Consider the following 13,741-nt stretch of genomic DNA (forward strand, 5'->3'; position numbering starts at 1 on the left):
GATCTGACCTGATATAATGGGAAGTGTTGAAAACTTGTATTTATTATCAATAATATTACGAAATTAAAAACTCAAGGTAATATTCTATAAAATAATAATTATATTTAAGAATGTTATCCTTCGTTTTATTTTTGCTAAAAAGTGTTCATCGAAACGTGCAATTCAATATAATATATATATTTCTTTTATCACATGATACACGCTTCACTGACAAATATTTACATTTTATTAATATCGAAAAATATCTAAGTATAGTATTATTATTGCCCCATTTCTTTTAATTTTGAACGTCAGACAGGCCAATATAACGAGAAAAGGAGAAATTTTTCTCTGTATTAATGAGATATTCTTAACCAAGTTGTTTTAGGTGAGTTGTATGAAGTGCGGTCTCTTTTCCCTTGGTTATATACTCTTTTGAGCCACAGATAATATAATAGGATACTAGTAACCGAGCGTAGTAGATTAGCGGTTCGAATCGAACCAGCCGATACATTTTTTTAATATACTCAATGCGTGAAAGATACATATAAAAGATATTCAATTTGTGATATGCATGAGAACAATATTTAACATTATATAGTTAATCACATGATGCCAATAACTACAAGATGATGCTAGCGGATATTAGGTGAATAATTTACATTGTCGCCGTTATCTTAATCTGATTTGATTCAAATGAATCAGGAGCAGGTAAATAGGTGCAATACAAAGCCGTCATGTAGTTTCGTACCTATTTTGGTTGAGTAAGAAAAATATTTATGACTGCTTCTTTCTTTCTATCGTATAAATTTTCTAATTCAGAATATAAATATTTATTTGTTTTATATAATATAACATTCAACAATTTAAAATGAATTGACATCATAGGCATCATCATCATATTTAAGAGAAGCTTGGTAGACTGTGTCCACCTCAGAATTATCTAGTGTTTACCCCTGAATATGAGCAAAACTTCGCAAAGATATATTTTTGAGTACACATGCGCCTTTTACAGGAACCAAGCTTACCTAAATTTTTATTTGAAAAATACACTATGTTCAAATGCATCGAATATAGTGTCGATAAAATATCTCCATATCTTTTTTGTTCCTGTATAAAGAAAAAGTTTTTTTTTTTACAACACAGGAGACAAACGAGCATGCGGCTCACCTGATGGTAAATGATTACCGCCGCCCATGATCACCCACAACACCAACGGCACAGTAGGTGTGCTGCCGGCCTTTTAAAAAGAAATATGCTCTTTTCTTGAAGGTTATGATGTCGTTTCGGTTCGGAAATACTGCTGCTGGAAGTTGATTACAGAGTGGTTATGCGTGAAATAAAGTAATATCTAATTATATAGTTTCGATATATATGTATTGAAATTCGATACATAGTATATATACTACATAACGTCGTAGTACTGCCTACTTTACCCAAATGTTTAAACATAATAAACTTAGAAATTATATTATCATCAGTGGTTTATTGAAACTGGCATTACAAGTTTCTTATGAACAATTTCGAATTTTTATTAAAAACCAAAGTAGTATTTTATCAAATCTAAAACCATTTCAAACTTTTCAGATCATAGATTAAAGAGACTATGTCCAAAGAGTACATATAGATTATATATTCTTTTGACATAGTCTCTATAATCTAAAAACATGTACTTCCTTGTTCTTGGGTTTTTGCTAAAGCAGTGTTTCCTACCGTGGGGCCCATGCGCCACAAGGGGGCAATTTGATAGTTAGGGGTGGGGGGATTAAAAATGCACTTAAAGCTATTTTAACTCTCTCTGATTTTAACCTCTGGTAAATATTTCACATTTTTTAAAAATAGACATAGTTCAAATTTGCTGATAAAACATTGAACAAAAAATATTTGCAATTTACTGAATTTGTATATTAGACACTATGAAATAGATATAATGTAACAATATTTTTATAATACATAACTACGGCATTTTTTGTTAGAGGCATGTTATGAATAGGATTATAACATTTTGAATCTTCATTTACCTATTTTGTTAATACTTTAAGATGGGTATATACATTATTTTTCTAATTTCGTTATCATAAGGGTAGTGCTGATTTTTAAACAATGATTATTTATTCTGTGGATATATTAACCTATATATATTATTTTGTGCCTTCTTTGATGCCTTCTTTCTTTAAACATAGTCTCTGTAATCTGTGGTTTGTTATCTGTAGGTTTTTTTGTGTAATATAGCATTATGTATGAAATTCCAGACAAATTATCATATTGAAGACTAGGCAGCATGGTCTTAGCCTTAGCCTGTTCCACAACGGAACAAACATACTAAAAAAAAAGCATTATATACTCTGTGTTATACTAAAAAGGAAAACAGTTTTTTGATTGCATTTTGTTACAATAAACTTAATATACTAATTTACTGAGAAGAAATAGAATTTTTTCAAAATGAAAATAGAGGAGGTTAAAAGTACAGCGAAAACACAAAGAATCTCTGCTCACAGCCACATAAAAGGTTTAGGGTTGGATGAAAATGGAATCCCTATACAAATGGCAGCCGGTCTCGTGGGTCAAGAAACCGCTAGAGAAGTATGTATATGAGATTATAACGCTTTAAAATAGTCTATAGTAGTGTCTATTTTATAACAAACATGTATTATAATGATTTTCGAACTGTTTATGGCATTATTAGAATATTTTATTTTTTGTACTTTTAGGTTATAAATTTTGTGTAGCTATGGACTGTTTTGTCAATAGTATTAAAATCATTATATCTGCATATTGAACTATTAAGAGTGGCAAATAACTGTCAGTGGATACCTTTAGGAGCGGTAACACCTAACTAATGCACTTGATAAAAAATTAAGTCATGATTTTAGGGACCAAACTAAGAATATCTTTACTTTGGTATTCAATAATAAATGGAAATAAATAATTTAACTACAAATTAGCAAATAATTCTATCGCGACATCTATATATTAATAGTTCACTGATTTCCATGAAAATTTGGTAGAAATTTTTCATGGACAATGTTTATATGCAGTTCAGTTATAAACTACATTTTTTAGCATGGCACTGACACCTTATAATCAGTCAACAAAAAATTTATGAGATATTTTAAATTATGATTATTGTTTTTTAATTTAAAAAATCTCACCTAATACTGTTATTTGTGCCAATAAAAGCTAATTAAATCACCTGTCAACTGCTTCATGAAATGTGGAAAATGTAGTTGTATCTGGGTATAAAATGGTGCTGCAGCTATATTGAAGTAATTGGTTATATAGAGGTAAATAAATATAAAGGTCTATGCTTGTTTGTCAACTATGTGGTATAAAAAAAGAGATAAGACATAATTGGATATATGCTATGTTATGAGTTATATATAATAAACCTAGACAACTACAGTATGAAAGGTAGGTTTAAAACCATATGATGATATGTATAAATAAATAATTGAAAAAAGAAATCAAGAAGTACCTCAAAAGTGACTCACCTTGGGCTCTGTCAATTTGTAGGTATAATTGCATATTAAATATAATGAAAGGAACAATAATTTGTACTGCATACTTCTTTTACTTTGAGTATCATGTCACTTGTATCAAATAGTGAGGATGAGACAGTTAGGTAAATTAGCATAGTAAGTTATGAAAGAAAATACACCATATGGTGTTATCTACCAGCTAACTGACTTTACATTGATTTATTTCTAGGCTGCTGGTGTTGTAGTGGATATGATTAGGAGCAAGAAAATGGCAGGCCGTGCCTTGCTGTTGGCAGGTCCACCAGGTACAGGCAAAACTGCTATTGCTTTAGCAATAGCTCAAGAATTAGGTAATAAAGTAAGTATTAAAAAAATAATTACTTTTATAACATAATTAGACTAGAATTGAGTGTTTTATAAGAGAACTAAATATTTTGTTTGTATTTCTGTTCTTTTCATTCTTTTTATACATCTCAGAATGTCAAACAAGTTAGAGGCTCATGTCACAGACAATCAACAACATTATATAATACACTGATGTCTAATACTAAAAAATAACACTTAAAAAACTCTTAGCAACTGTCAAACTATATAAATCTATAAACAATATAGTGCATCGATTGGCACCAACTGCAAACAAATTTTGTCCTATAAATTATGTCTTATATTAGTTTATTTATTGCTTTTTGGTTTTAGTTTAATCTTTTTTTTTATAAGTAGCTTTTTAAAAGTTTGTTTTTAAGAATATAGGTAATATACTTCCGTACCCCAAATATACAAGTGTTAAGGGGTAGCAATATAGTCAATCCTTCATTTGCATAATGCATAGTCTATCTGTGTAATGGATAGTGGTGCTATAAACATACTAGAGAATTTACTACATAGATTAAAGTAAAAAAATTGTTACATATGTTCCATTCATTTGTTTGTTAGGTACCATTCTGTCCTATGGTTGGTAGTGAAGTGTACAGTACAGAAATAAAGAAAACCGAAGTGTTGATGGAGAATTTCCGTCGCGCCATTGGATTGCGGATTCGTGAGACCAAGGAAGTGTATGAGGGTGAAGTAACAGAACTCACACCTGTTGAGACAGAGAATCCAGCTGGAGGTAAGGAAATTTATTTCTATCTTCATACTATTAAAAAATATAACAAGGAAAACCATGTACAAGAACCTTCCGTTTCAATAATTTTCTTGTTCCATTCATTTTCGTAATTTGTCTAATGAACATGCATATGAAAGAAAAAAAGAAAGAAAACATTTATTGCCAACAACAAAAAGAGTTATATTAATTATTAATAAAAAAATTAATTACTACAGTGTTGATATTCTGTGGTGGCCATGTGTGACATTACGAATGATGACAGCAAAAAAAAAATGTAATGAATACCTGTTTCTTTATCTGACAACTTTGTATTTCTATGTCATTAATAACATATTTTTTAATTTATCATTATGAGCTAAAGACACCTAGTTATCTAAGCTGATTGATATTGTCATATCAAAATTACATATTTTTCTTTTTCTAAAAACAATTCCATATTTTATTCCAATTAAATAAAAAAAAAATTGCTTACTAAGAAACATTAAATTTTTGTATTATTAAACCTTTAAGCTATGTAAGTTCATTATAATTATATCATGATCAATATTTTTTTTCAGGCTATGGAAAAACTGTATCCCATGTCATTATTGGTCTCAAAACAGCTAAGGGTACAAAACAATTAAAGTTGGATCCAACTATTTATGAATCTCTACAGAAAGAGAAGGTGGAGGTCGGAGATGTTATTTATATTGAAGCCAATTCAGGAGCAGTCAAAAGACAAGGCAGGAGTGATACATTTGCCACAGAATTTGATCTTGAGGTAAATTTATACTGTTTATAACATAGTGAATAATGAAGTAAACATTATATGATGCCTGTGTCTAGAGTATGAGACATGATGTTAGTCCAATGGCTATTTTAAAGGTATATAGAGATTTTTTTACGCTATCTATCAATCAACACATCTGTACATGGAAGGTATATAAGAAAAACTATTATAGGAAGGCTTTATGAACGCAGTAGAATCCAAAACAATGATTTTTACAATTTTTGTCTGTTTGTGAACGCTAATCTCAGAAACATCTTAACCAATTTGTATGGTGCAGCTTGATCCGTACGGTGAGTGTGGACTGTAGGGTGCTGGATCAGGCTGGAGAGAAATGATAGTATTCCTTTCTTGAAGCTCCCGGTTCCGTTCTGAAGAGTTTCTCCTATTTCCTTTATCGGATGGGGAGTGCAATGCCGCTCGACGGTAGGCGGCCTATCTTTATACCCGCCCGGTCGCACGATATCGTGTACTAACTCACATTGGTGAGTCTGTGCGAGCGGGATGGGGCGAGTGTGAGAGGGACGCGTGACCTTTCAGAGCGGCACCATTTGGCGTCTATTTATTTATTATAATTTCCAATATTACTATTATTTTACAATCTTTTTCTTATTTCTATTTGTGGGTAATGAGGACTCGATACAAAAATATGCTTTATTCCACTTACAAGCTATAGATACATCATATAAAGTCTATATAAAATTAACAATTTAAATGATTAAAAACTAACAACCTATGCTAACAAAGATAACTATAAAATATCGCTATAAACTATACATTTTTATTTAAAGAAATTATAATGTTGCGAACACAATTTGAATGCAGTTTTCACCCATTTTGCATGGCATTGCAGTTTGCTCCACTTAACATTTAGTGTTTATTTTATTTCAATCAGTTCATAAACAAAAAAGTTATATCAATTTAAAGAATGACATATAAAATCCTATAAAATAACCAATCACTTAAGTGAAACTTCTATTTTATTATATGTATTGATTTTCTAAAATTCTGTCTACTCGTGCGAAGCCTGGTTGGATCGCTAGTGTATAATATACCTTTAATGTTTTATTTTTAGTAACTGTCATACTTTACCTGAATGGATTCTGATAAAAATTAATATTTGTGTTAGTCATGGTTTATCTTTCTAATGTGTATATGATTGAGTAACAAACATCTCAACAAACTGATTTTGATGAGGCATTTTGAAATAGACCCATAATTTAAGTTATGTATATACTAATATACTTACTGTAGTGGCGCTATAAGACTATGCCCGCTTAGTTCGATAAAACTGAAGTACAAAATCAATTAGTTTTTCTAATTTTTAGACTTAATTATGTGTAACGCAAATTTTATGAACTTACTGTTTGTCGTTTTCGACAATTATTTCGATTGTAAAGCATCATCCTCATCCTAATCTTCGTCCCATAAATTTTTTTGACTTCATCCATTTCTGGATGAAGTCCAAAAATTATTGGAAACAACAAATATAGTAAGTGCCTAAAATTCCCGTTATACATAAATAGTCATCATTAGAAAATTAAAATAATATTAAGAAATAATATTCTGTTTAGAGATATTTATACTGATTCTTAAGTGATTTAATATTTTACAGGCTGAAGAATATGTTCCACTGCCAAAAGGCGATGTTCACAAGAAGAAAGAGGTTGTTCAAGATGTAACATTGCATGATCTAGATTGTGCTAATGCAAAACCGCAAGGTGGACATGACATCATGTCCATGATGGGTCAACTAATGAAGCCAAAGAAGACTGAGATCACAGGTTCGTCAATCTTATGTTTGTGTGTATTTATTTATAATGCCATTAAATAATTACAAATTGTACATTCATAAAAATTGTACTAGTACATATTTTGAAAATTAAGATTAACGCAGAATATTTTTGTTTATTGCAGATAAATTAAGAAAAGAAATTAATAAAGTAGTGAACAAATATATAGATCAAGGTATTGCAGAATTGGTGCCTGGAGTGTTATTCATTGATGAGGTTAGTATAACCATTTTATAAGACACTAACATTTTCATTTATGACATTATATTATGTCTCTGGTACCTCCCAAAAACTAGGTAATTTCAAAATAAATAAAAAAATATATAAAATAAAAATATTTTGAAATTTTGCTTACTTGGGTATGAAATGTGTGTTCTGTGTTTATTAACTGCTGTATTCTTTAAAATGACAGACATTACTTTTTATTCTTAAATAGTATAAAAACGCAGAATGAGTTGGCAGTCTATTATTAATATTTTGTTATTTATTTTTTATTTTTATACAACTTAGAATGGCAAACAAGCTGATGGCTCATTTGATGGAAAGTGGTAACCGTCGCCTATAGACATGAGCAGTACCATGGATATAACAGAGTATACTGTTTCGCCCATGATCCCCCCCATGAGTTGCTATTCCTGAGGACTCAGGTGTTATTCCTCTGTACCCAGTAAATTCACGCTGTATCCCACCCTTCAAACCGAAACACAGCCATGCAAACACAACTTCTTCACGGTTGAAACACGAATGGGACAGAGGTATCCAAGCAAGCGACTTTTGTACAAAGTCTCCCTGTTATGTCTATAGGATGGTGTTGCTACTTTCTTTCAGGTGGGCTGACGCACTTTGCCATTATTATTCACTGTACTGTAAAGAAATACTTTTATCCATTAAAAGAAATCATCATGATCGTCATCTGTTACAGGTGCACATGTTAGACATAGAGACATTCACATATCTACATCGTGCTTTGGAGTCTGCTATAGCGCCAATAGTAATTTTCGCAACCAATAGAGGCCGTTGTCAAATAAGGTATGTACTTATGTTTTCATCAGGTATCACATTATCTAAAACTTTATGACATTTGTGGCAACTACAGGGACTAAACACACTAGTAGAAACGAAAATTCAAAGTAAAAACTCTAAATCAACACTTCTGGCCAACATGCTAATATCTATGCCCATCAGTGGAAAGTTGAATGGATTATTATAACGATGATTATTATAAATATATATGATATATATATATATATATATATATATATATATATATATATATATATATATATATATATATATATATATATATATTATTCTAGATAACAATACCTATAAATACCTATGCAGAAATAATATTTCTGATTACAATAATTTTATTTCAGAGGCACAGAAGATATTGTTTCTCCTCATGGAATCCCATTAGATCTTTTAGATAGACTACTAATTATACGTACGCTACCATACAACAAGACGGAATTATTACAGGTTTGTTAAATTTGTTATTGTGTTTCTCATGCATTTAATAAATATTTATACTATACCCAAACAAATGATTGAAATGACTATCAAATTCTTTGGGTATAATTGTTTAGTTTCATGAATACTATAATTAGATTTAGAATTGTTAATACCCTTTGGTAATAAACTAGATATAATGATTTTGTAAAATTTTTGTTGATATTTTATCAACAATAATTTTTCATGTATACAAGAAGAAATTAATGTTTGTTTGTAGATATTAAAATTACGTGCGACAACTGAAGGAATAGCCATAGATGATGAAGCATTGGCTGCCCTAGCTGAAATCGGCGCCAACAGTACTTTGAGGTAAGTAACGCTAATTTAATTAATACAAATATGAAAGCAAAGAGAGTAATAGTTATACGCAATGTTAAATAAAGATCTTTCCAGATAAATTTAGATGCCTAGTTTACATTTATGATAAACTTTTAGACATTCTCTTTGCATAATTTATGGTTTTTAAGATACGAGATTTAACATGATTTATGATTTTTTAGTGAATTAGACATAAAAGTTCATAAGTCATTTGAGCAAGTTTATACAAAATTTTACATTACTAAAAGTGATAATGAATTATGGTAATTTTCACCTTCAATAACTCTATGGATATGGTGGAATACTTTTGTCATACTTCACTTCTTTATCTCATCCTAGTCATATAACTTTATCCCAAATTGATATTTTATTTTATTTAACATATAGCAGGTGATTCGGGACATATGTGGTTTATTCAGTTAATGATGGCGGAGAATGACGATGTAACATTTTTATGCGCAGGTATGCGGCACAATTATTATCACCAGCGGCGTTAGCGGCTCGAGCAGGCGGTACGAGCTGTGTGGGTACACCTCATGTACAGTCTGTGCACGAGCTCTTCCTTGACGCCAAATCCTCTGCCCGCATCCTCACGCAGCATTCTGACAAGTACATGAAATAGACTCGCGTTCTGGTCTTGTACACACCCACCTACCTCTTTTTGTTACTAACCTAACTATAATTCGTAAATACAGTTCGCTACTTCTTTATTATACATTTTATAGATATTATAGTATAATGTTTAGAAAATGATCCTTCGAGCCGGATAGCTTGTTTTAAATCAACTGAACTAAATCTTCGTTAATATTATTATATTATTTTATTATAGATATATATTTCATCATAGAGCTCTATAAACCATTTAACAGATTTCCTACTCAAAACATAATAAAGTAACACACTGTGTTTACATGTTATATGTAGGTTATTATCAATATTCTAAACAGAGGTCTGTTAACATGCGCATGCGCTGATGTTGCAGTAGCAAGTATATAAGTTAAAGGCCTTAAAGCACGGCGACCGTCCGCTCATCACCCTGTCAGAGGTGTTCGTGTGATCCTTTCTTTTTTAATCACGTTTACTCTTAGTTTTTTATTCATGAAATTTTCTTCATGAACATGTGTATGTGGACAGTTTTTACTAATCATCTACACCTCTTTGATTTCTTAAGCCACGCCATACTAAAGGAATCTGTAATTTGGAAGGAAAATCTTTGTCGACCTTAATAGGTTTAATGTAATGTGTATTAAATGCCTATAATCTATTTTTCATACTTTGTCATAGTATATCTCGACATCTATAATCTTGACATGGCTTTTTTTGAAATTGATTATTTAAAACAAATACAAACAAACAACATAACCAGTTAGCATATTACAAATATTTTTATTCAATAATATGTTTATTTTATGCAATGTCATTTAGATAACAAGATGCCATTATTATTTACTTAATATCCTAAGTTTCAAAAATAGATTATACTTATTTTTACTTTGTCACAGAGTACCTACTTTAGGATAAACGGATTATAATTTGTAGGTACTATGTTATTAATTTTGTTGTCCTAAAATGTATTTCTTAAGGTTTTTATATTATGCAGAGCATTCCGTTTCAAGCGAATTGATTTGTGCCGAAAAACGTGTTAAGTTAATAAATAAATAAGAATATGACATAATAAATATTTTATTTTACAAAATTTATATCCTATCCTAAATTTATTTAAAAACTAAATTTATTTACACAACATTAGTTTTAAAAATTACCAACGTTACGACTTAGGTATCTGTACACTGGACGGCCTGGACGGAGAATAATTTACTAATATATTTTTTTACTACTCATTAATGATGCAACATCGAAATAACTACTACAGATCACAGAAGCATAGTTAAATGTATGTTAAATATAAGAGTAATCTGTAATTTACTTATATGATCATCTTTGCTTTATTTACACCATGCAAAATGGAAATTCGAAAAAAAAGCTAATAAAATCTCTAATAATCTTTCATGTAGGGTAAGAATCTGATTCTTTTAATTTATCATCGGACTTCTGATATGGTACTGGTATATATCTAGAATCAGAGGCGTGTTTAGCTGGCGTGGAAGTAGGCGCAGCTGTCGTCGTGGGCGGACTGAATGTAGGCAGATCCACCCTCACCGCTGATGGTGATGCGGTGTGCTGGTATAACGCTTCGAATTGCAACTCCTCTGGGTATGAATGCGATCGGATTTTCCGTTCGTCCCTAGCGTTGCTCGGGTATACTATTACAATTTTCTCACCCTCACTTCTCAAAGCTATTGGTGGTAAAGCAGTGCTAGTTGACGCAACAGGCCCATTCACCACCTTTAACATTTCCGTTGGAGCCGCTCGAAGTTCTATAGTTGTCGTTAACGGTGTTGTAGTAGTAGTAGTAGTGGTTGTAGTCGTAGTTGATATCACCATAGGAACATCTGGATCCTCAGGGGACTCGATATTCCTTTTTTCTCCAGGTGGTCCTACTGCTCGGAGCGATTCTATTTTCATTTCCAATGTAGGAGTCGGTACAGGTACCGAACTTGTAACGTTCAAGTCCTCCATAGGTATGTACCTCGCAGTCGGTTTGGGCACTTCTCTAGGTCCAAAAATGGGCAATCGAGGAGCATATGCTGAAACCAATGGCAAGAGAGTATCGCGTGCGTACCGTTCAGCCCTCGAAATAAACGACGCTAGTCGGGCTGGGAGAAACTGAACAGCGAAACTGGATTCTTCCTTCTCAGCTGCGTCGCCTAACGGCATAGCTTCGTAAGTTGGGGTTGTGGACATGTCGTAGTTCTTTCCTTTTCTTAACGGGGGTTGGGGAGTAATCGGCCGGGGAGATTGGGTCGCTCTCAGCAGAGGCTCCGATATTTCAGGAAAGTCGTCGGTGGAATCTGCTCTCTGTCGTGGTGTTTTACGGGGTCGCGGCTTTAAAACTGGCTCGGCGATTTCGACGAGTCCACTCGCAGCAATTTTTGTGTTGGTCATCCCGAAGGCCCGACCGCTGTCAGCTTCGCCAGTGAATTCGTAAGTATCGACTAGGGCGAAAGGCCTCTGTGGTATATCTTCCGGCAGCTCATTGTCGAGAGGGTCTATTACTGCTTTGCTTGTTATATTCTCTTGAATAATGTCACTACCTGTCACGTTGGATGAGTCGACGTCCTAAAACAAACAATATATAATTATATGCAATTCATGGTATAGGTAATATGGGAATAAATAGTTAATGTTATGTGTGAATCACATTCTCACCTCTTGTATTTGGCAATCTCCTGGATAGAGCGGTAGTTCGATAGACTCGTCAGAATGAAGGAGCATTCCTTTTTTACAGAATGAGGATCTGTGGAAAAAAGTCACTAAAATCATCACCACGTTCTTTTTATTTCTAGAATATTAAGAGGCGACTAAAGTTAAATCGATTGACCAGTATAGTGACATCTTTCTTTGAAGAGAGACTAATATTCAGCAGTGGGGCGTTAATGGATTGTTATGGACATATTCGTACTTAAAGAGCCAAGTTTCTGAGAATAGAACGAAATTAATCATCTTTATACAAAATTATCTAAGCTAAAGCCATACTTTTAAAAAATACCTAGTTTCAGTATGCATATATAGCTATTTTAGCGTAAAATAAATTATAATGTTCGTTCAAGAACTGGTATCTTTATAAGTTATTTTGAATTTGATATCATGTGCCTTTTGAGATCTACATTAAAATCCATAGAAAGGAAAGCAGCTATATAAAACTAGGAGTTTATTTTAAAATTACGAAACAGATATTTGAACTATATATAATGCTATCATGATTCAGATGTTAGCATATAGAACTGGCACTACATTAAAACTATAAAAATATGTAAAGTTACGTCTTGGCGAAGCTGTCGGCAATGAGTAGCTTGTCGAGCAGTATGGCGTTGGCGCCAGCGCTGAGCCAGCCCGAGTAAGCGGCGTAATGTATGGACGCTCGCAGCGGCACGCCCAGCGCGGGGTGCGGCACCAGTACGCGCGTAAACCGAGCGTGCGATACGCCCGCGCCCGTACCTCCAGCGCCGCTGGCGCTCCTCTCCTCGCGCCTGGAATACACGTTACCAGTGAGGGTAAAGTCGGGACAGTTGGCTCATCGAGGAGGGAAAGGGATTGTTAGTAATGTAGACTAATGGCCCCATTGCTAGCAACCCCTGTCCGGTCAACCTCTACGCGGTTCCCCCTGGAAACCATTGTGATTAATACTTCTTGCATTCGTCACGATGGGCTAACTGACCTTTCATACTTATCTATCATCCCTCACTGGTGCCCCGCCAGTGTATACCGATAGTGCAGGCGAGGTTACAATTTCATTATCATCTATTAAAAATAAAAAGTTGGCTTATCGTGATAACGATTAATTGTGACAATTTCCAAGACGTGAACGTTGACGTGAACGTGTTCTTGTTGCTAATGTCCGTTGTACCGTTAGTCCTCAGTACAAATAGTTTTTTCATGGAATATCCAATTATCTAGGTGGCACAATTTTGTATCTGCTTGATAAAACACCTCTATGGTTAATGTAATAGCTACATCCCTACTATTTAGTGTACGATTCTCTCTAAATATTGTTTTCGTCGATGTAGGTAACTGTTCAGATAGGATTACACGTCTAAATTATTTTAGGTTCATAAGAGTTGCTGAATTATTTTGATTGAAACAACCTACACTTCGGGGTCATACATAATGTGACGCATACAATGTTGTGGTTTACTTTCATTCACTTCATTGATGAGTGATGAAC

The 13,741-nt window shown here is 32.9% G+C and overlaps 2 protein-coding genes across 6 annotated transcripts in view; one reads left to right on the forward strand and one right to left on the reverse strand.

Annotated features, from left to right (window-relative positions):
• The first annotated feature begins 2,300 nt into the window (after positions 1–2,300).
• LOC113511654 (ruvB-like helicase 1) lies at positions 2,301–10,559 on the forward strand. The gene is made up of 10 exons (XM_026895330.3): positions 2,301–2,562; positions 3,688–3,816; positions 4,392–4,566; positions 5,121–5,323; positions 6,945–7,113; positions 7,247–7,338; positions 8,045–8,151; positions 8,502–8,604; positions 8,855–8,946; positions 9,418–10,559. Exons 1-10 carry the CDS (start codon positions 2,422–2,424, stop codon positions 9,575–9,577), a joined length of 1,371 nt encoding a protein of 456 aa, XP_026751131.1. The 5' UTR covers positions 2,301–2,421; the 3' UTR covers positions 9,578–10,559.
• A 20-nt stretch (positions 10,560–10,579) lies between these two features.
• Positions 10,580–13,741, reverse strand: part of LOC113511787 (uncharacterized) — a 45,487-nt gene continuing 42,325 nt past the window's right edge. For all 5 annotated transcript variants that reach the window (XM_052896053.1, XM_052896065.1, XM_052896049.1 and 2 more), the window contains 3 exons: positions 12,840–13,046; positions 12,226–12,313; positions 10,580–12,135 (listed from right to left, as the gene is read on the reverse strand). In XM_052896053.1, the coding sequence (XP_052752013.1) occupies positions 10,963–12,135; positions 12,226–12,313; positions 12,840–13,046 (1,468 nt within the window). In that variant the 3' untranslated portion in view covers positions 10,580–10,962. The remainder of the gene's footprint in view (positions 12,136–12,225; positions 12,314–12,839; positions 13,047–13,741) is intronic.

The sequence above is a fragment of the Galleria mellonella genome, unplaced genomic scaffold, assembly GCF_026898425.1.
Source record: "Galleria mellonella isolate WM207_F2 unplaced genomic scaffold, CSIRO_AGI_GalMel_v1 utg117, whole genome shotgun sequence".
Classification (NCBI taxonomy): domain Eukaryota; kingdom Metazoa; phylum Arthropoda; class Insecta; order Lepidoptera; family Pyralidae; genus Galleria; species Galleria mellonella.

Excerpts from the sequence above, each read along its gene's own strand:
- LOC113511654 (XM_026895330.3), top strand. The coding sequence starts at position 2,422 with ATGAAAATAGAGGAGGTTAAAAGTACAGCGAAAACACAAAGAATCTCT. Across the intron at positions 8,605-8,854 it reads ACAAGACGGAATTATTACAG|ATATTAAAATTACGTGCGAC; the intron begins GTTTGTTAAATT and ends GTTTGTTTGTAG. Across the intron at positions 8,947-9,417 it reads GGCGCCAACAGTACTTTGAG|GTATGCGGCACAATTATTAT; the intron begins GTAAGTAACGCT and ends TTTTATGCGCAG.